The 22,068-nt window shown below is 46.6% G+C and overlaps 1 protein-coding gene across 4 annotated transcripts in view; it reads right to left on the bottom strand.

Moving 5' to 3' along the window:
* The window catches only part of USP10 (ubiquitin specific peptidase 10), a 38,387-nt gene that overhangs the window by 3,783 nt on the left and 12,536 nt on the right, over nt 1-22,068 (bottom strand). For 2 of the 4 annotated variants that reach the window (XM_083165349.1, XM_083165351.1), the window contains 8 exons: nt 19,377-20,381; nt 13,623-13,714; nt 12,675-12,784; nt 12,477-12,532; nt 11,939-12,042; nt 10,637-10,748; nt 8,103-8,292; nt 2,825-2,990 (listed from right to left, as the gene is read on the bottom strand). In XM_083165349.1, the coding sequence (XP_083021475.1) occupies nt 2,825-2,990; nt 8,103-8,292; nt 10,637-10,748; nt 11,939-12,042; nt 12,477-12,532; nt 12,675-12,784; nt 13,623-13,714; nt 19,377-20,381 (1,835 nt within the window). The remainder of the gene's footprint in view (nt 1-2,824; nt 2,991-8,102; nt 8,293-10,636; nt 10,749-11,938; nt 12,043-12,476; nt 12,533-12,674; nt 12,785-13,622; nt 13,715-19,376; nt 20,382-22,068) is intronic. The other 2 variants (XM_083165350.1, XM_083165352.1) reach the window with 1 other exon arrangement.

Raw genomic sequence — 22,068 nt, 5'->3', positions numbered from 1 at the left:
TTGCGGATGGTTTTTGCTTTCTTAGTACTTAAGGTTATAAGTAGGTTTTATAGGTTGGGGGGTGGTGGGTTATTTTATTTTGGATGGTAGAGCAACTGACTATTGGCAGTTATGTGTTTAATCCTCTCTCCTTTTCCTTATGTGGAGTAATCAGTTAAGATTTGAATGCATATCGGTGTATTATGACTTTATACGTGTGCCCTTTTGTACTCTAATGTCCGCAAGAGCCCGGATGGCGCCTCCGGGTGATTGTGCATCTATTTTTTGTTATGATTGGTCAATATTTGCTTACATATCCTTATGGCTATGGGCATGACTATATATGTAAATTCCCATGTATCTTATGGATGTGCTGTATCTGATATATGTCTCTTTAATACCATTACTGTCAATGTAGGTTTATATGTTCCTTTAAAATTCAATAAAAAAAACTACTCAATTAAAAAAAAAAAAGAAATCTGCTGTGACCATCTGGCCTTTATCCAGATAAAAGGAACATAGCGTGAATCTCAGGAATCAGCAACATGCTGGTCACGTCTCGCTATGATAATCTAAGCTGGTTGGTTTTGGATAGGTAAATCTCGCTTACATTGGAAATAAAGACCATATCTGTATTTCGGGTTAAGCGAGCCAGTGAAACAGATTCCCTTACCCTAAAGCCCCACACACACACCATCCGCATCCCTCCTCTATGGCGGCCTACTAGTCAGGTTCTGTGCTCGGCAGGTGCTGTCTGATGAACTAGCACATACACCAGCGTCAGTCACATGTTATTCGGGGAGTGCAGGACCAGTAGTGAGTACCCAAATGTGGGGGACTGGGGGTATTATGTTAATTAGTGGCTATCTCATCTCCTCCCATGGCCCTTAGCAGCACAGGGCTGGCAGTAAAGTGGTTGGCATCTGAGACCCCCTGCCACTATACACATTCTGCATAGCAAATAGATATTACAGCTTCTCACTTCTACAGTTTGTATAAATGTCTGTCTTAGTCACAAATACGATTGGTCAGTTACCGCCAGGATCTGCCAGCCTCCCTCTGCCATCCCTAACCAGCCCCCATTACCTGCCCCCCCTTCTTTCCTGTCACCTCCACTATCTTCCTTCCCCTGCCAGTAACCCCACTATCTGCCCCCTCTTGCTACTCTCCATCGTGATTTGACACCCTCCTTTAGCTGATCCATTATCTTCCACCCTCCTCCCCTGTCACTTTCAACATCTTCCTCCCTTGTCACTTTCAACATCTTCCACCCCTGCCAGTCACCCCACAATCTGGTGACCCTTGGCAGCTACCCCCATGATCTCCCACCCACCCTCCTTCTGCTGCCCTGTTTACCTGCCACCCTTTTTATACCACCTCTCTGCATTATTTCATTGGGAAAAGGTCAGGTAGGACCCGAATTTTTGTAAGTGAAGGGTCCCAGGGAACCACTTTTTTGGGGGGTTTTCGCGAACATTGCTAGTATGTTCCCTTTAGTAAACGATGTGCAATCCAGTGACCGTTAATGCCCCCCTCCCACATCCAAGCATGTCCCGACAAGGGAGGTCCTATATTTTTGATCAAACTAGTTCTAAGCACAGGCAAACTGAAGGGGCACACGCACGGGCTGATTTAATACCTACTCTGTGCGAATGAACTGTGTGTGGTCCAGAGGACCGAGTTTGAGAACCAATGGTCTATAAGCATAGACAAAACACCGCTCCACACAGGTGCATTGCGTGTGTGCTGAGCGATCTGTGCTTAGCCAGCCCAATCACCACGGGACACCTGCTGCCTCGTGTGTACAAGGCTATATTGCAGACTAGGCTGACCAGACTGTGTGCAGAAGGACATATACTGACACCTACAGAACGATGGTGTAGCTGGTATGTAGTAACCGGCTGTACTGCCAGCCAGGACACATGACTGCCGACCAAGCAGTCTGCTTATCTTTGTTATTAATACAGCAGCTACTGCTCATTAGCGAGATAGCGTAACGCCGGCACATAACCCAAAACACACTGGAACAGGACACAACGTCTGTTTACAGAAAACGGGAACGTTAGGAGCATGAAGACTCCTTGGAACTGAAATTCCACAAATGATTGTATTCCTGTTGCTCATCCTCGTATCAGCTTATAAGACATTCACTGTGACGTGGAGCAGAAGCGGATTTGTTTCTGCAGGGAACACTGTCATGGATAATATGAATTACAATGCGTAATCTGCAAAGGCCTTCAGCTGAAAAAGCAGCACATTCGTTTTACGGAATGGCCCTGCAGGAACGAGGGCCTTGACCTGTGCTACTTGGAAAATTCCCCTTAGAAAGCGAAATGAAAGTGGGTTATGCTAGGCTTCGTCCCGTCTAGGGCTAATTATCATGCATGAATTTTATTTCCAGCCCAGACATCAAAATAAAAACCAGACGGAGCCACTAGAACATAAACTGAACACCCATTTCTCCTAAACCCTTAATTGAACAGTGGTCGTTCTGTGAATACCAAAAATGACAGGTTAGCAACCAAAACCTTACATGCTAAAATCACAAGTATCTTGGCGATGAAGGCGACTCCCACATCAGCAGCGACCTTCAAACAGCTGGGGAACAAACCTCGGCAAACAGCTATGTGCCTTTTAACCCATGCATTGCCAAAGAGCTGGCGCTTTAGAGCAATGCAGGTCTCCCAGGGTTGAGTTAGCCCTCAGCTAAGTCTAAGCAGACCAGAGTGAGTAAATACAGGCAGGTTCTTAGAGGACCCAACATTAGGTTGATTAAACAGAATTTGCTGAAAAAGAGGTGCAGGGGCCTGAGCCCTGGATGTGAAGGGGCGGAGGGGGAACAAACCTCTTGTTTTGTTTTGGTGGTGTAGCCTTGTACAGACTCCCTGGCCACCAGGCTCTCCAACGCATCCTGGACAGTGCGGATTTTTTCAGACTGAATGTCCAGTTGCAAGGTAAAAAATGGCTGCAGCGTGGCGGACTCCTTCGAACTCTGCTGGTACACTACGGACCTGCAAAAGAGAAAGAGGGCATTTCAGAGGGGTCAGTCTACAGGCCAGTGGGAAGGAGGGCATAACTTTCACTATAGCGTTGCTAATGAACAAGTCAATCTTATTAATTCAGTCTCACATTCACTTGTTTTTGTATAACTAGATGTTGAACACTGATTATCTTTACAGCATGTAGCCATGACAATGACTAGGGTCGACCACTAAAACTCCTGTGATAACAAATTTTGTTGATCATGCCGACCTTTGACACCTCGTGTCAATATTTTGTTACTGTCGACCTAGAGTATGTAGACCATTCTTAGGTGTTGGTCAATCATCTATACCAGTGGTTCCCAACCCTGGTCCTCAAGTACCCCCAAGAGTGCACGTTTTCCAGGTCACCCGGCAGGTGCACTCATTATTCAGACACATTGAATAATTATTAACAGGTGGACCTAATTATTTTGCCTGTGATTCTGTGTGGAGACCTGGAAAACGACAATTGTACAAAATGTTTTCTGTGTGGTCATTTTGGAGATGTCTGCAGGGATTAGGAGCCCTGACCGGCAGTGTAGGACAATGGAGATCTTGGAAGCGCTGTGCAAGTATATTGTGCACTATGTGGAAGGGATGGGGAACCTTCGGCCCTCCAGCTGTTGAGGAACTACACATCCCAGCATGCCTTGTTACAGTTTTGCTATGTGGCCATGCCATAACTGTTGCAGGGCATGCTGGGATGTGCAGTTCCACAACAGCTGGAGGGCCGAAGGTTCCCTATCCCTGTATAGGATGACAAAGCTCTAGCTGCGTTTCTACACGACGAGTTCGAAGGCAGAAGTAGATAATCTGCTACAGCCCAGCAATGTCTAGTTGCAGTTTATCTCCTGGACATGGAAATATTAACTCTGTATAGGATAGATGGCAGCAGAGGGAACTGTGCAATATAATTATTGTATTCCATCTGCATAAACACACAGGTGAATCCAAGCACTGGGGTACACGGCATATGGGGGAGGGGCTATGTTTGCCTATTCTGCCAATGGGTGGTAAGTGGACAATGCCCCAACTTTATATACAGTATGCACACTGTCTACAGTGTACGTACACTTCCAATGAGCTCAGACTTTCAGAAACGCTATAAAAGCACAAGTGGCAAGTGCATGCGTGGGCCACAAGTATTGACAATCAAAAGGAAAATCAAATAAAGTAGCTGCAGGTCTGCCATCTACGACCCACAGAACATGAGGGGCCAACATAACGCTTGTACGTCGCGAAGCACCCGCCCAAACATTTCCCTCTACACTGTTTGCCATTATAAAACAGATGGACCTTGTGGTGTTGTGTTTGTACGCTCACACCTGGCTCCCCCACACGTGTGCCTCTGAGAAGTGTCTAACAGACGTCACCCATCCCCGCCACGGCCGGACACTGAATTCTGTTCTTGCCTACGTGGAAACGTTTGTGGTTTGCAATTTACAGCTTCAGATTTTCCAGAGGCCATTACAGTACGGGGAAGATGCCCCCACACACAATGGCGCCTCTCTTTCCCAGCGGGGCTTCATCCTGGAGGACTCGGTACACGGAACACCCTGGTAGGATGGAAGGATGAGATCCATTCCAAACCAGGCTCTCTGGAGGCAGCTTACTCCCGAGTCTGTTCCTCTCAGCACAGATTAACTATTTGTGGTGCTGCAAGAGATCATTTATATCTGCTGGATAAGACAGAGCACTGTACACATGTCCACAGACCAGAGGGGGCCACAGAGAGAGGAAGTGATACGAGCAGCCTCAGATAGCTGGAGGGGACATGCAACATTCAATAGGACTCACTGAAACACTTACAAGTCATGTTCCGCTCTGATGCCAAATCACAAAACCCAAAGTTACAATCTGTCTCACTAAAAGCCCAGCTGAGGGCACCTTATTAATGACGGTTGGGGAACAGCGTGTCCATATTAACCACATGGCAGAGGGCGAGCAGTTGTGGTGTGGTTAGTGCGCTACATCCTCACACCCCACCCATCTTACTCAGACAGCAGATGTTTCCCAGAATCCTGCAAAATGTGCAGTCTGAGAATGGGTTCATCCTGCAGAGACTGGGACAGTCGGCCAGTGTCCTCCCAAAGCCGCTCATATCATTACTGATGGCTATCATCTATTCATGAGCAGGGCCTTTCACTGATACCCATCATACTCCAAACCGGTCATCTCATCACTGGTACTCCTATCATCCGTCCCAGAGCCTGGCATCTCATCCCTGGTACTCCTATCATCCCTCCCAGAGCCTGGCATCTCATCACTAGTACTCCTATCCTCCCTCCCAGAGCCTGGCATCTCATCACTAGTACTCCTATCCTCCCTCCCAGAGCCTGGCATCTCATCACTAGTACTCCTATCCTCCCTCCCAGAGCCTGGCATCTCATCACTAGTACTCCTATCCTCCCTCCCAGAGCCTGGCATCTCATCACTAGTACTCCTATCCTCCCTCCCAGAGCCTGGCATCTCATCACTAGTACTCCTATCCTCCCTCCCAGAGCCTGGCATCTCATCACTAGTACTCCTATCCTCCCTCCCAGAGCCTGGCATCTCATCACTAGTACTCCTATCCTCCCTCCCAGAGCCTGGCATCTCATCACTGGTACTCCTATCCTCCCTCCCAGAGCCTGGCATCTCATCACTAGTACTCCTATCATCCCCTCCCAGAGCCTGGCATCTCATCACTAGTACACCCATCATCCCCTCCCAGAGCCTGGCATCTCATCACTAGTACACCCATCATCCCCTCCCAGAGCCTGGCATCTCATCACTAGTACTCCTATCATCCGTCCCAGAGCCTGGCATCTCATTACTGATACACCCATCATCCCCTCCCAGAGCCTGGCATCTCATCACTAGTACACCCATCATCCCCTCCCAGAGCCTGGCATCTCATCACTAGTACTCCTATCCTCCCTCCCAGAGCCTGGCATCTCATCACTAGTACACCCATCATCCCCTCCCAGAGCATGGCATCTCATCACTGATACTCCCATCATCCGTCCCAGAGCCTGGCATCTCATCACTGATACTCCCATCATCCGTCCCAGAGCCTGGCATCTCATCACTGATACTCCCATCATCCCCTCCCAGAGCCTGGCATCTCATCACTGATACTCCCATCACCCCTCCCAGAGCCTGGCATCTCATCACTGATACTCCCATCATCCGTCCCAGAGCCTGGCATCTCATCACTGATACTCCCATCATCCCCTCCCAGAGCCTGGCATCTCATCACTGATACTCCCATCATCCCTCCCAGAGCCTGGCATCTCATCACTGATACTCCCATCATCCGTCCCAGAGCCTGGCATCTCATCACTGATACTCCCATCATCCCCTCCCAGAGCCTGGCATCTCATCACTAGTACATCCATCATCCCCTCCCAGAGCCTGGCATCTCATCACTAGTACACCCATCATCCCCTCCCAGAGCCTGGCATCTCATCACTAGTACTCCTATCATCCCTCCCAGAGCCTGGCATCTCATCACTGATACTCCCATCATCCCCTCCCAGAGCCTGGCATCACTAGTACACCCATCATCCCCTCCCAGAGCCTGGCATCTCATCACTGATACTACTATCGGTACTTGTTTCCTAGAACGGCCACACCTATGTTGATCGGGTCGGTCGCATCGATCGCATGCGACCAAATCGCATGCGATGCGACCGACGCGATGGTCCCGATTTTTACATTGATTGAAATGTGAATAGGGTCCCTGGGACCCTATTTTACATTGGATTCAATGTAAAAGTCTCCCCAGACCACAATTTTAACCCCCTCAACGGCACCCCACGATTGACGCCAACCCGAAGCGTGGCGAGCCCACGTGGTGCGCCGGTACACGTCCTCCGACCTATTCATACCCCTACTATCCACGTCGGCGTGGAGTTGAGAATATAAAGTGTGGCGAGCGCAGCGAGCCACCGAGCCCGAAGCGTGGCGAGCGAGCCCCGCGTATAACTTCACAGGTATACGCGTGGCGCTCGCCACGCTTCGGGCTCGGTGGCTCGCTACACTTTATATTCTCAACTCCACGCCGACGTGGATAGTAGGGGTATGAAAAGGTCGGAGGACGTGTACCGCCGCCCCTCGCGGGCTCGCTACGCTCACCACGCTTCGGGTTGGTGTCAATCGTGGGGTGACGTTCACACACCCGAGCGCAGCGAGCCCCGCGTATAACTTCACAGGTATACGCGTGCACTCGCCACGCTTCGGGCTCGGTGGCTCGCTACACTTTATATTCTCAACTCCGATGGACCCGATTTTGCCTTTGCCGGCAAAATGGACCTGATTACAAAGGAAATCGGGTCCATCGGGGGTTTCTAGGAAACAAGTACCCTACTATCCTCCCAGAGCCTGGCATCTCATCACTGATACTCCTAGCCTCCCTCCCAGAGCCTGGCATCTCATCACTGATACTCCTAGCCTCCCTCCCAGAGCCTGGCATCTCATCACTGATACTCCTAGCCTCCCTCCCAAAGCCTAGCATCTGATCACCGATACTCCTATCCTCCCAAAGCCTAGCATCTGATCACCGATACTCCTACATACTCCCAGAGCCTGGCATCTCATCACCGATACTCCTATCCTCCCAAAGCCTAGCATCTGATCACTGTTACTCCTACATATTCCCAGAGCCTGGCATCCCATCACTAATATTAGTACCATCCCTCCCCTGCCCCTCATCACTGATACTCCTATCATACGCCCAGCCTGGCATCTCATCACTGATACTACCATTATCCTTCCCCGGGCGACATATTATATACACACACAAAACACTGTTCACATTTATTGCTTTGTGCAAAATAGTGCAAAATAGTGAGTGACCATAAACCTAATGGATGCCACTCCTTTTTAGCAAACGCACAGTGTCCGGAATAAGATATCAAAGTCTCAGCAAACAATGAGGCTCTGGTGCTTTAAGTCACCACCATGTGGGAATATAGAGGACTAGGCCTCCTGAGCCAAGCATTGACGAAACACCAAAACCACCAGGTTGATGGCGGCATGTGTGGGTATTTTATGGTATTCACCAATCCGCACATCTGGTCACAGGCACCATGCATAACGCAGCACTAAGACCCATACCTCATGTGTCCTCCAAAGATGTCTGTAATCAAAGTCTGCACAAAGTCTGCTTGCCGTGTGACCGAGGACTTGTTCCGTGGTCCCACCTGCTCCCACTCCTCGTCGCTTCCCTCTCCTTTATCGTCGTGATCATTCACATCCACTTCCACACTCGCCGGCTGCGTCTCAGGACCGTTTGATACGGAGATTTCTTTAGCGAGAGAAAATAAACACAGATAACATTAGATAACCCTTAAAGAACTTGCACAAAGAATAACTTATCATCCATGATGGCACTCCCATAACAAATGCCCTCTATAGCTCAGATCCAATTTAAAGAAAATGGGCCAATCCGTGCATTTGCTTTTGATATTGACATTATGGTGGTTATTGCGTTGTAACACAGTTCTGAAGAATGGTGTGGGCTGGTGGTGCTCAGGAAGTCTGCTGCTCTGTGGAGTGGAGACACCTCTTCCTGGTCACTAACCAGCGGGGATTATAGCTATAATGAGCCGGAAGGGGAAACGACGACCTGACCAGAATCCCACAATGACAGGGCAAGCTCCAGATGGCAAAAATAGAGCTTCCAGGCAGAGAGAACATACTACAGAGATCCGCTCACGCTTCGTACCGGTATACGGTCGTTAGGTTGACACTATTAAGGTCGACATTCATTGGGTCATTTATGTCGACATATTGGGTCTTATGTTGACACTGAAGGTCGACATAAGAATAGGTTGACATGCCCAAGGTCAACAGGGTTAAAAGGTCGACATTAGAAATGTCGGCAGACAAAAAGTCGACATGCGGTTTTTACGTTGATATTTTTTCAAGCTGACAGGCGGTATTTCATGCCCTACCATCCACTAGGGCGTGGAGGAAGAATATAAGTGTGCCGAGCATAGAGGGGCAGTGAGCCCGAAGCATGGCAAGTGCAGCCGCCATGCGAGGGGACGCGGTGCACTTTTTCGGTGTCCGTTTTGGCATTCGGGACAAGAAAGAAAAAAAGAAGTGAAAAACCCATGTCAACCTGCCCAGTCGACCTTTTGACCCTGTTAACCTTTTTCCTTTGTCGACCTAAGGCGTTTTGAACTTTCAGTGGTCGACCCCTTCATACCAGCCTTCCATACTGCAGCGCTGCGCCCCTAGATAGGCCATCATCGGCGCGCTGCAATCGTGACAGGGCAACAGACCGCATCGGAATTACCGTTTGGAATAGTGTTAAATAAATGATCAGAGAGCTTTAAACACAAGGCAAGGGCTGTAAAGCTGCAGGCTAAACGCAAGCGCAAAGACTGCAGAGCTACAGAACTCTGCAGAACAGTATTCGGTCACACGTGTAACAAATTACAGCCACAAACACCCAGAGCCGTCTGTCCAGATCACCCCGTGTGATCTCACACACAGTGTACTGCACACAGATACTAATGCAACACACATTGTGGCAATCTTATTTATCACAGAAACCTAGGGAGACCAAATAAACCTGTAGTATATACAGAGGACGGAAGCGGGATTCCAGCCATGATGGAGAGCCTATTACATTGGAAGTCGCTCAAGCATCAAAGCTGCCAATCAGTATTGCGTTATCAGTGTCGTAATTCCGGTCATTATTGACTACAGATGGCCAGCACAAAATGTTTTTCACTAGCCGGACAAGAAAAAAGTTCTCTCAGATACCGGTCTCTAAATAGGACCAAGAACTCCAAAACATACATATGAGGTTAGGCAGAAAGCCGGAATATAGTCACGCAGCCCCCGAAAAGAAAGGACCCCCCTCACAATGGACCAGTCACTCCTGGTACCAAGCACAGCAGCAGAACAAACCATGATCGCACAGCTAGCAGAATACTGACAGACATACAGACTGGGCCCATGTTACATAATGTGTTACTGCAACGTATTTCCTTTATGGAATAATATGGCATCACCAGGTCACCTGGCTAAGCTGTCAATAGGTTATTAGCTTTGTGACTTGTTGGCAACATCTTGCAATGTAACAGAAACCTGCAACTCTTGTCAATGTAGCCAGTAATTAGTTTCCCACATCGGTGCGATTTGGCCTGTTTTCATCTGATTCCGAGATCGGGTGAAAAGTGGCCAAATAGCATGTGTTTGACATCCCATTCAAGCCAAAGCGTGGTCCCGTGCACATCAGGTCAGAGGCCGAACGAGCTGCACATGAGATAAACTGGATGCGCAGCAGGTTTTTTTTAGCACCTGCAACGTATCGCATCAGATTTCCCTTGAACTCCCCCAGCAGCCATTTTACATATGATTTACCACGTGTAAAGAAAAAAAATGCACATCAAGTACCAAGTCAGATATTAGTCCTCTCTGGTTGCTCAAGGTAAATATGGTCTGACTTCTGCCTCAGACAAGTCGGACCAGTGTATGGCCACTTAAAGACATTGGCATAGGCTGCAGATAATATTCAGCAATCTACAACTTTGTGATCAGTGACTCTTCTGCTAGACATAAGCTATGTCTCAGAGCTCGCTGACCGCTACAAAGTCACTGCACTATGACATACAGGAAAGAATATATATCCGTACTGTCATTATCGGGGTACAGAATCTTCTTCAGCGACAGCATTTCTTCATGCAGCCCGTTCAGTACAAAGCCAAGATATTCTTCTGCATCCTCCTGGCGGCCCTGTAAGAGAAACTGCACAGCGTTACACATACATTGTACAGCCACAGTGTTACACATACATTATACAGCCACAGCATTACACATACATTATAGTCACACAGTGCGTAATAGAACATCACAGCGTTACACATACATTATACAGCCACAGCATTACACATACATTCTACAGTCTTACAGTGCGTAATAGATCACAGCATTACCCATACATTATACAGTCACACAGCGTGTAATAGAACGGCACAGCATTACACATACATTACACAGCCACAGTGTGTGTGATAAAACATCACAGCATTACACATAGTATATACAGGGGTAGATGTACTAGCCAGGTACTGATTGTGCCGTATTTCTCTTCCGGTTTCACCTCTTTAACATGGCATAGCAGAAAGCACTAGCAACGGAGACGTAGGAATATCTCATGTGCTGGAGTGGGGATAGGGGGGGACGGGACACACTACACACGGTCACGTGGTAATTGGTAAAGCGGCACACTACACACGGTCACGTGGTAATTGGTAATGCGGCACACTACACACGGTCATGTGGTAATTGGTACAGCGGCACACTACACGGTCACGTGGTAATGGGTACAGCGGCACACTACACGGTCACGTGGTCATTGGTACAGCAGCACACTATACACGGTCATGTGGTCATTGGTACAGCAGCACACGACACACGGTCACGTGGTAATTGGTACAGCGGCACACTACACAGTCACGTGGTAATTGGTACAGCGGCACACTATACACGATCACGTGGTAATTGGTACAGCGGCACACTACACACAGTCACGTGGTAATTGGTACAGCGGCCCACTACACACAGTCACGTGGTAATCGATATTTACCGATTTATTTAATTATCGGTATATATTTTTTATCTATCCATATTCTACACACAGTCATGTGGTATTTAGCATAGCGGCATGATATATACGGTTGCGCTGAAGCGTATTAACACTAAGAACTATATTACCTACTGAGATACAGCAGAGCCTCAGTCACTAGGACCTGCTGATAAGTGAGCACAGAAACCCAGTACAATGACTGGTAACAGCCAGAACACTCCCATGTATCACAAATACACCAGGACTGATAGCTACTGACTGATCTAAACAATACATCTCAGCTGCAGTAACATAAAACCAATCCCTCCCCTCCCTCCACCAGGTGATGGCGCCTCTGCTAGCGTATTACCTTTTCTGATAGGGTTGACTTGGACACGGTCAGCAAGCGGTAGATGTAAGTAGGTTCAAACGCTGGCCCAGGCCGGATGTCTCGGACGACCTTATCTCCGGGGACTGCCAAGGAATCACAGGACACTGAGGTCAGTGACAGAAAGGGACTCATTACTGTTCTCATGGGTTTCATTCTGATGCCAGACACACTCGTCCTGCTATCTCACCTACATGAGGCCAACCCGACGGGCCAGAGAGGACTATTTACCTAGATTACTAGCCTATAAAGCTGCATCAACTCAAGGCCAGTGCGAGTACAACAAGCAGTACAATATGTTTATTATTCTCTTTGCATCGTATAGCACCACTCTCTACTAAAGGGGATGGCTCACATCTACTGGGGCAAACGCAGAATAAAGCAGCAGTACAGGTTTAGGAGAATGCACAATAAATGAGACTGATCAGCTCCAATGAGAGCGTTATGATATGCCCTATGGGGCAGGTACAACTTACAGAACATAACAGAATATACCGCATCAGCGGGCGCGCACACATACCCTGCTTCGCTTTCTGGAGAACCGGCATGTTTGTGAACTCATTCATCAGTCGTACGCTGAAACAAAAACACCACATTATTGGTTTCACGGGTTTGTACCCTAATTGGAGCAGAAGTATATACACCACAAATACCAGCAACCCCTACTCATCCCGTGATGGTCACCAGGACAATAACAGACATAGGATGTGATACTTACAAGCTGTCAATCATTGGAGTTGATGTACATGGTCTCTGTAACTTTGTGTACATTGGAATGCACTTCATAAGGTGATACATAGGAGGACACGCCACCAGAGCTTGTAGGGTCTGCAGGACAGGTTAAGAAAAATGCCAGGAGAACCACACAACCGATCGGCCACAGCTGGGTGGGGTGGGAATCTCCCGGGTGCTGTGGGATGGGATGGATAGCAGGAGGAGGATATACTGGTGGCATATAAAACACAGCAGAGAACGTACTAACCAGCCCCAACACAAAGCAAATGCGCATACAAAACTACTTCAACATTTTGTAGAGTCACTTTCATTAAAGTGAATGAATGCACATCTTCCTGTGGGTATGGGTCGACCCATATTAGGTTGACACATGAATAGGTATTGGTTAAGGTCGACACAAGCATTAGGTCGGCAGTGAAAAAGGTTGACCTGAGTTTTTCACATTTATTTTTCATCCAGAATGTTGACATGGACACCACAGTGTACCGCATTCACTCGCGTGCGTCAGGCACTTATTCTCCCACCACACTGGAGTGAATGGCAGCATGAAATACCACCTGTCAGCTTATAAATAAAAGTGAAAAACTCATGTCGGCCTTCCCACTCTTGTGTCAACCTTCCAACCGTGTCTACCATATCAACATATTCATGCGTTGACCTAAGTGTTATGTCAACCTTCAGTGGTCAATGCATGTCGACTCTCCTGAGTTCTGCATTACCCACCCCATTATTTCCCCACATTTAAAGGAAAAAGGTCCAATTATATCTGAAACTAATTAATTACACACGTCCATTTTAATTACTTGTCCCAACTGCCTGTTGGAACACCCAGTACATTAGTGGTATCTACACATGGACGGTGTCACTAGCAGAGTCTCTGTACTCCTGTAGCAGATAACTCCTGGCAGCCAGTAACCAGCACTAAGGATACAGCATTGATATAGCACCAGTTTCCCTTGTTGACGAGTCCTCGGGGCTGTAATGAGACAGGTTTATGGACAAGCTTCACACCCTCCAGCAGCTCTGTGAATGATATAGAAAACATTGCCTTAGATAACATACTAGTAACGCTATGGCTACAACACCAACTACATGACATAATCCAAACACATTACACCTGACTCCGCTGCTCCACAGGTGCCACTATCCCAGACCCAAAACTTACTACATAGTACAGTACATTCAGGCTGTACAGCCATACTGGGATCAGCTTCTCAGAGTGTAGAATGGGATCCCACCAGAGGTTAACCACGATGCCCACACACGAAGAGCCTCCAGGCATGTGAACCTGATTTTTAGACCCTCAAATTGAACATTTTATTGGGATTTAACACCCTTACGCTACTGTTATTTAAAAGATTGCTCTATCTTCATATGTGTAATCTCTGATTATGTATTTCTATCACCATACAAGTCATCATATAAAAAAAAAAAAAAAAAAAACAGCCTGGTTATATGAATTCATGACGGACAACACACAGAAATACAGATTAAATAACACCTTTAGTTAAATTGCAAGAAAGTGAGCACAAACCATTTAATACAATCAATCAACAGAATTTTAGTTTGAATACTGCATACATCATAGTACATCATCATTGGAGTTGTACATGGTCTCTAACTTTTTGTACAAGTTATGGCACAAACTGAGTGCTGAGCGCCATCTAGTGGCCATGTCTTGTTTCAATCAGAAAGGATGTAAGATGAAGGTGTCAATATTTGCATATAGAGCCCCCTTCATATTACAGGATGATGTGTTTGGGGTTATGAAAGTTGAGGAGCAGATCCTGCTTTTATTGCCTAGAGAAATTGCAGGTGATGTTCTCAGAAAAGCACAAGAATAATAATAAGAGGGTAATGGTGGAGGAAATGTATGAGATAAAACATTAGCAATTGACGAGAATCACTAAAGCTGGGTACACACTTAAAGATCAATTGATCTGCAGATATAGCTACAGACAAATTGGGCAGTGTGTTCTCCATTCACACGGCCTGATCCATCAGAATGGACATTTGCGTGCCGTTCACAGATATATCGCTCATACACACTGGCTGATGGTGAATCGATATATCGGCAATTCAATCAAATGAATAGACCTGTGTACTGGCTAGGGTGTTGAACGGTTAGTAGATCTTGAGGACTGGAGTTGGCTACCCCTGGCTTAAAGCACATACTAAACCATGTGGAAGTATTATTGCTGACACACCACTCATGCACCATCTATGCATAAGCACCAAAACCAGGAATCCTGGAGAAAGACCTAGAACACAGCTCAAACCCTTCACAGCTCAAAGGCATTGCACCGCAACACCACCCAAGTGAACACACAGCAATGGGGAAAACTTTAGATGCAAGACTTGGGAATAAGCAGGGTGTGGCAGAATTTAGACTTTTCCCACTAGTGTACAGACGTTGGTACACAGCTCCACCTTGTGGTGAGCATGATAAGTGTCCATACTATGGCAAACCATGGTGTCTATGTAAAAAGCCTTGGATAGAAAGAAAGTGAACAAAGAAAGTAACAGTCAATCAGGTTGCACGGTCATGTTACAGGCTGTGGTGTCCATTTACTAAGCCTTGGACAGAGAAAGATGATTGAGAGTCCGAGCCAATCAGCTATTTTTGAAAAATGATAGTTAAAGCGATAATTGGCTGGTACGTTATCACTTTCTACCTTCTCTCTTGCCCAAAGATTCGGAATGATCATAGACTGACTCATGATAGACAATCAAAAGGTCGAGGGAGAATAAAATAGCGTGCCGAGCGCAGCGAGCCATGCGAGGGAACGCGGTACACTTAGTGTCCATGTCGACCTAGACACCCTAAAAACATTACATACTCATGTCGACCTTTTTCGATGTCTAACTTTTGACTGTCTATCATGAGTCAGTCTATGATCAGTCCGAATCTTTGGCAGATGTATACTGTCGACAGTAGGAGCTAATGCAAGAAATGGTATTAAGTGTGGAAGGTTTGTGTAGTAATGCCCCTCTATATGTTGCTATATTTCTTTGGTTTCCTCAGTGTATAACCTCCCCTACATGGTACAATCATTCACTAGTACAACCAGTCCTATAAGAAACCTTGTTACAATTCAAAATGAGGTGCTCGGCATAAGCTGTCAGCCAATCTTAAGGTGCCCATACATGGTTTAAATAGAAAGTAATGTTCATTTGACAACTAATATCCCAAAGTTGGTTCCCTAAATGGAGGAAATTTATGAAGATGGTGGTGCAGTATAAATACTGAAAGGACGAGAGGGTTCTATGTGATGAGGCGCAAGGGCCGGGGAGCCGCGCCAAGCTTCAGAGGCGCAAGGGCCCGGGGAGCCGCGCCAAGCTTCAGAGGCGCAAGGGCCCGGGGAGCCGCGCCAAGCTTCAGAGGCGCAAGGGCCCGGGGAGCCGCGCCAAGCTTCAGAGGCGCAAGGGCCCGGGGAGCCGCGCCAAGCTTCAGAGGCGCAAGGGCCCGGGGAGCCGCGCCAAGCTTCAGAGGCGCAAGGGCCCGGGGAGCCGCGCCAAGCTTCAGAGGCGCAAGGGCCCGGGGAGCCGCAGGTACAGTTAAGGAGAAGCCAGTGGAAGTTCAATCTGAAGATACCTATATTAAACTGAACCCCAACAGTCCAGATATTAGGAAGGTCCCTGCCTGTGCACAGATTGTATAATCAAACTTATGTACTATATAGTCCCCTGTGCCTAAGCCAGTGGTTCCCAAAGTTTTGGAATCACGGCACCCTAAAGTATTAGAATATTTTTCACGGCACCCCAGGCCAAAAGTTGGTTACTAATTTCAGGAAAAATATTAAAAAAGTTATGATTTAAATGTTTTCCTTAGGTGCACTTATGTGGTGAGAAACATCATTCACTTCTGTTTCCCCACATATTCTTAATTGGAAGCCACAAGCACTGATTTTGCCTATTTCATTGGCCATAAATAACTTGAATTGATTCTGGACCACCAACCTGAGGCACCCCAGGGAGCCTAGGCTCACAGTTTGGGAACCACTGGCCTGAGCAACATATCCTTATATCCTGGACTGTTGGGGGGCCCTAAGGATAGTGTTTGGTAAGCACTACACCAACTCCTATTGGGGTATACAGACACTGTAATAAATAGCAATGTAACACATACTTCATAATTCTGTTAGATTTCAGAAACTACAAATGACTGACAAACGAGAGCATGTTAGAGAAGACTGGGATCATATATGTGCAGCTTAAACACACTAGGTGATATTTTACACAATATGCCTGATTTCCTCCCTCCTGAGATATTATTTAAAATCTTGCTTAGTGTATATGCTCAATATCATCGTTAACTGCTAAACAGGAAGGTCAATTTGCCAACATAGCCAACGACCCGCCTGTTCAGAGGGAAGCGCTGACACCACAATGATATAGGTAGCCTATATCGTTCAGTGTTTATGCACAATATCATTTGCCCAGGAGTTCATGGGGAAACACTGCTGACAGTGCTCATAGACCATATTGGCTAGTGTCAGCTAGTGTGTATAGGCCATTAGTGTGTTACACACATGCACTTTCCATGCAAATGTCCGTCAACAGATTGCTTCAGTTGTGGGTCTTACAATTTCTCTGTTGCATATAGAACCTAGGGGTTAGGCCAAGACCTAATAACCAGACATACATGTTATAAAGAACAGCTAGAGGACTGCTATATACTATTAATATAAACTGAACACATGAGCGCTACAAGGAAACCAGTAATAAGAAACGGACCCCGGCCTCCTTCAAACTATGTATCTGCAACCTAGCATCGCCATGCCTAAAGAACAAGTTTCAAATGGTATCAGTTACAAAGTTATTGGAAAGGGGGGTTCATACCCGATATATCAGCTTGTGCCTCATAAGTGCCAACCTTGGGGTTCCATTAAGCAACAAGTTTTAAAGTGGTTGATAAAAGGGCCCCATAGTGTGAAGTTATTGATCTCTGATTGTAGACAAATGCCAACGTAACCGACAAGTTAAACTGAAGGTGTCCATACCTGGTGCATTTTGTCTGCACATATCACAAAAAGTATGTCCAGCACACACTTTTTGTACTAGATTGCTCGATGTATGGGTACCTTGAGTTCATTCACACACACAGGGCTGTTATGCTCAAATTACCCATACTCAGCAGAGTAAGCTCTAATCATAATGATTTGGACCACAGGTATTACAGAGGATGAGACATTTAAGTTTTGGTAGTGGGGCAACTGCTGCTACTTTCTGATATCTTGTCTACCCACAGATCTCCACTCTCCAGATCTCAGCCCCATGTGACTTTTGGTTGTGGGTCTTTATTTTTCACAATCTGGCGCATTGGGAAGGATGTCTGAAACCAGAGGGAGGAAGATTTAAGGGAAATTTGAGGAAAAATTACTTCACAGAAAGGGTAGTGGAAAAGTGGAATAGCCTCCCTTCAGAGGTGGTAGAGTTAGTTACAGTAGAGCAATTTAAACATGCTTGGGATAGGCATATTTATAGCCTTACAAAGAAATAAGGATCAAATATGGTTTGAGGTAACATGTTTAGAAAAGGGGCCGAGTAAATGGGCCAAGTGGTTCTCATCTGCCGTCAAATTCTATCAGATCTGAAAAAAATACATCATTATAGGTTTTGCTGGCTATGCCACCTGGCAGGTTGAGTTCTGCTATAAGGAATGCTAATCTTCGATTGGAAACTGTTGTTGACCACAATGGAGGACACAGCACCCAATTGTAGGACTCTTCAAGTGATTTGAATTTCAAAGGCCTCATCTGGTGACATTTAGAACAAATAATTTTCTTTCAATAACTGGCTCACACATACTCTGAAGCACCCATTTTATATATGTGTATTGATTTCAAGCCTTAGTAATCACTCCAGAGGGAGAACTTCCTTTAACAGTATATGTGTATAACATATACTACTCAGTGTAAGGAGCACCTGTCAGATAAGCAATAGTCTGTATAAAGTACCATCTGCACAAGTTACGTACATTGTCATTTGCTTTTTGACTAAAAAAAAATAAAAATTGTATCTATTACTAAACAGGAACGCCAAAACCTAAAAAACAGACAGGAGCTTAGAAACGGTTTAGTAAACCAACCTCTATGTCTGGGATTTACGAACTTCAAAAGCTGTGTTTACGGGGGTCCTTGCCGGACATTCTCCAGGGGAGGGGGGTGTTTGTAAAATACAAAAAAAAAAAAAGACTTTTCAAATGCCGAAAAATCCGGCACGCTCTAAAAACACGAGGATTGTCGAATTACTCACGGATCCACATATTTTGTGACAAAATTACGGCAATTTTTGCTTTTAGTCATGTTCAGCCAATGCAGTTTTGATAAAAAAAAAAAAAAACACTAAATAGAAGGAAAAAAAAATAAAACCCTGTAAAACCGCATAGTTGAAACAGGACTAAAAGCTGTCCGAAAACAGCCGCAATTGAATAGCGAAGGCCGTTGTTTTTGTGGTGACCATCTACTCCTCTATGTTAGAGACATGTACATTCCTTCCCCAAATTATATTGATATCGGCCGCAGGTGACCGATTTGAACGTACACACTGAGCACACCGGGCTTAAGAGTGCTTTAACTGGAAGAAACAATCCTCTCAGCCAGGACACAGGAATATAAATGCACATTTTTGGACAGACCCTGTATTATTTATAGTACTGAACTCTGGCCTGAACACAATATACCTGCAATCTTTATTGCTACGGGGTCCTCTGACACGGGAACTGGGCCCTCTTTCGCTTCCACCTGTTTCTCTGGGGCCTGGGGGGGTGTAGCAGGAGGGGCAGGCTTAGTCTCAACGTAAGCCACCTGCAACGATGGCGAGGGCTTGGAATTGTGAAAGAGACTAGCCCAGGACTTAGCTGGTGGGTTTACAGAGGCCGAGACCGGGCTCACGGCCTGAGGCAGTGATGTATCCTCTGGCTTGGCTTGATCTGAGGTGGCAGCGGCCTCAGGGTGCAAATCCACCCCGTTAGAGGACGGCCCTTCCTCTGGGGTTTCAAGTGTCTGTCCATTGGTTACGCCAGGGATTTCAGTAGTATCAGAGTCAGCCAGTGGCTGCTCCACAGCTGTCCTTTCTGGGCTCTCCCGCCCAGTGTCTGAGAGGATGCAAGGTGAGCGGGTAACACTGCATTCCTCAGGCTGACCAGCAGTCCTGGTGGCATCTAGTGCATTAGATACAGAAGCATCGTCAGCTTCACTGCTGAAGTCCGCAGAATGATCTGGGCTGTTACAAGTCCTAGGAGAGGCCGACGCTGCTGGAACATCATCTGCTAGCTCAGGCTCGTCTGTGCTCAAACTGTCCAGTCCTGCCGAGTTGGTATGCCCATTTACCAGGGCCTCTATGGGGGCGATGCCATCGCCAACACCTTCTAAGTAACTGTAATACCCAGGTGGTCGCTTTTTCTTTTTTTTCCGCTCTCTTTGTCCTATGCCAGATGTACCATCACTGTCTGCGTTACCGCTGCCATCTGGGAGGGCAGACTCCGAGTACTGCCCGTCATTGGCATCGCAGTCATTATCGAGGAGGATACAGTCAGGAGTCTTCTGGGTTGGAGTGCAGGCGAGGATGAACTCCGGAGCCTGAGGGTTCAGGGTGCTGGAAATACTGTAGTCGGAGTTGTTCAGGAGGACTGCGTCCTGGTCGATCACTTCGCTGACGCCAAACTCGATTCTCTGATAGTCGTCCCCTGAAAGGTACAAGAAACATTGAAAGTTGCTATGATTTGTGTACATTGTGTCGGAGGCTACATTATGATATATAATAGCTATTCTAGTTTCATCAAGAAATATTATTTCTCAGTCCTATTTTAAATGGTTTGTCTGTAAAATCTGTACAATGTGCCTATTCCTCTAGAATGCTAAAATATTACATAGCTTTTATCTTTACATCAATTCCAGACGTTATGGGGCCCACACACGGAGCGATTTGAGGGCATCAGACTAGAATTTTAAGAAAATGCCCCTACTCTGCTCCGTGTGTAGGGCAATGGCGATGCGAGGCCCCGGCATGCTGGATATTATCGCAGATGTCAGGGCCAGTGTTCTCACCAGAGAACACTGGCCCTGACCGATCGCTCAGCACACAGCTGAGCCTTCCAGCATTGCTCAGAACGCTTTAGCATCTCCCCGTGTGTAGGCCCTATTAGACAGCAGCTGCCTGCACCCACTCTGCAGGGTAACTCTTAAAGAATCCAGCACATATTGATATCGCATGAGGGACGTAATCCATGAGTTCAAGAGGCAGTTTCATTTGTCTGCCAGAGAAGACTCACTCCTTATTGGCTTGTGGCCGCAGTCACCCAGCAAGCACACTAACTGCCTGATGTACAGCACATAACGGCTCGATGATCACAAAACTAAGGTACACATCTACTAAAGCATCTAAAGAAGGAAAAATGGTGATGTTGCCCATAGCGACCAAACAGATTCTGCCTAATTTTCTAGAATGCAATATAGAAAATTATAGAACATGACTAGTTTCTATGGGAAACATCAACTGCCACTTTTAAAAACTTTCATTTAGTTGCCCCTAAGAGTGCATATAGGGAAAAGTTAGAAAATAGAGGGGGCTTGGCGAAACAATATTGGCGAGAGGGAAGCGATAAACCTGAATAGAGAATACCAAAAAAAAAAAAAAAAAATTCTCTCTACAAGGGCCATGTTCCAATTACTCTATACTTGCGGAAATAGAGACTGACTAACTTACACACACACCCCCCCCCCCCCCCCAAGACAATGATGGGGGCTTGTTAGACCCTCCCAATGCATTATGATGTAAGAACATTGTCCTATGGTTATTACGCTGCAGGAAGCAAGTAGCTGAGCCAAGTGATTGAAATGAAACATTACTGGGGCCTCTCTCAATGCTGGAGACTGCGGACAACGGAATAAGCTTGGAACCCTGGCTTCTCTTTTTGTTTCCTAAGAGGGATTACAGTTCCCAGCTTCACAAACAAACAGTCGTTACCCAGGAAGCGCCCATTATGTGTCCAGTGCTAGAGCCCCTCCCCTGCCAGGAGCCAATAAACAGAACACTGGACGCTGTCTGAAGAAATGTTTTAATAAACTGGTATTTTGGGTCTAATTCGGTCCTAATTGCGTAGCTGCGAATTTGCGCAAGCCACGCTAAGCAATTAGCAGCTTTGCGATCAGGTCTGAATTAGTCCTTACACCAGAATGGTGCAAAGGGACTAAAGCAACGCAGCCTATATAGCAGATATTTTCTTTACCTATAATGCAGTGGTTCCCAACCTCGGTCCTCAAGTACCCCACACATAGCATCCAAGTGGGAGGCGCTTGGCTGGAAGGAGGCTGTGTGGGGTCACACACAGCGGTGTTGCTAGATCCTGCAGAACGGGACCCGCTTGGCCGCTA

The sequence above is a fragment of the Crinia signifera genome, chromosome 11 (genome assembly GCF_055691185.1).
Source record: "Crinia signifera chromosome 11, ASM5569118v1, whole genome shotgun sequence".
In the NCBI taxonomy this organism is placed as follows: domain Eukaryota; kingdom Metazoa; phylum Chordata; class Amphibia; order Anura; family Myobatrachidae; genus Crinia; species Crinia signifera.
Note: the sequence above shows the minus strand (reverse complement) of the source record. Positions and strands in the feature narration are given on the sequence as shown.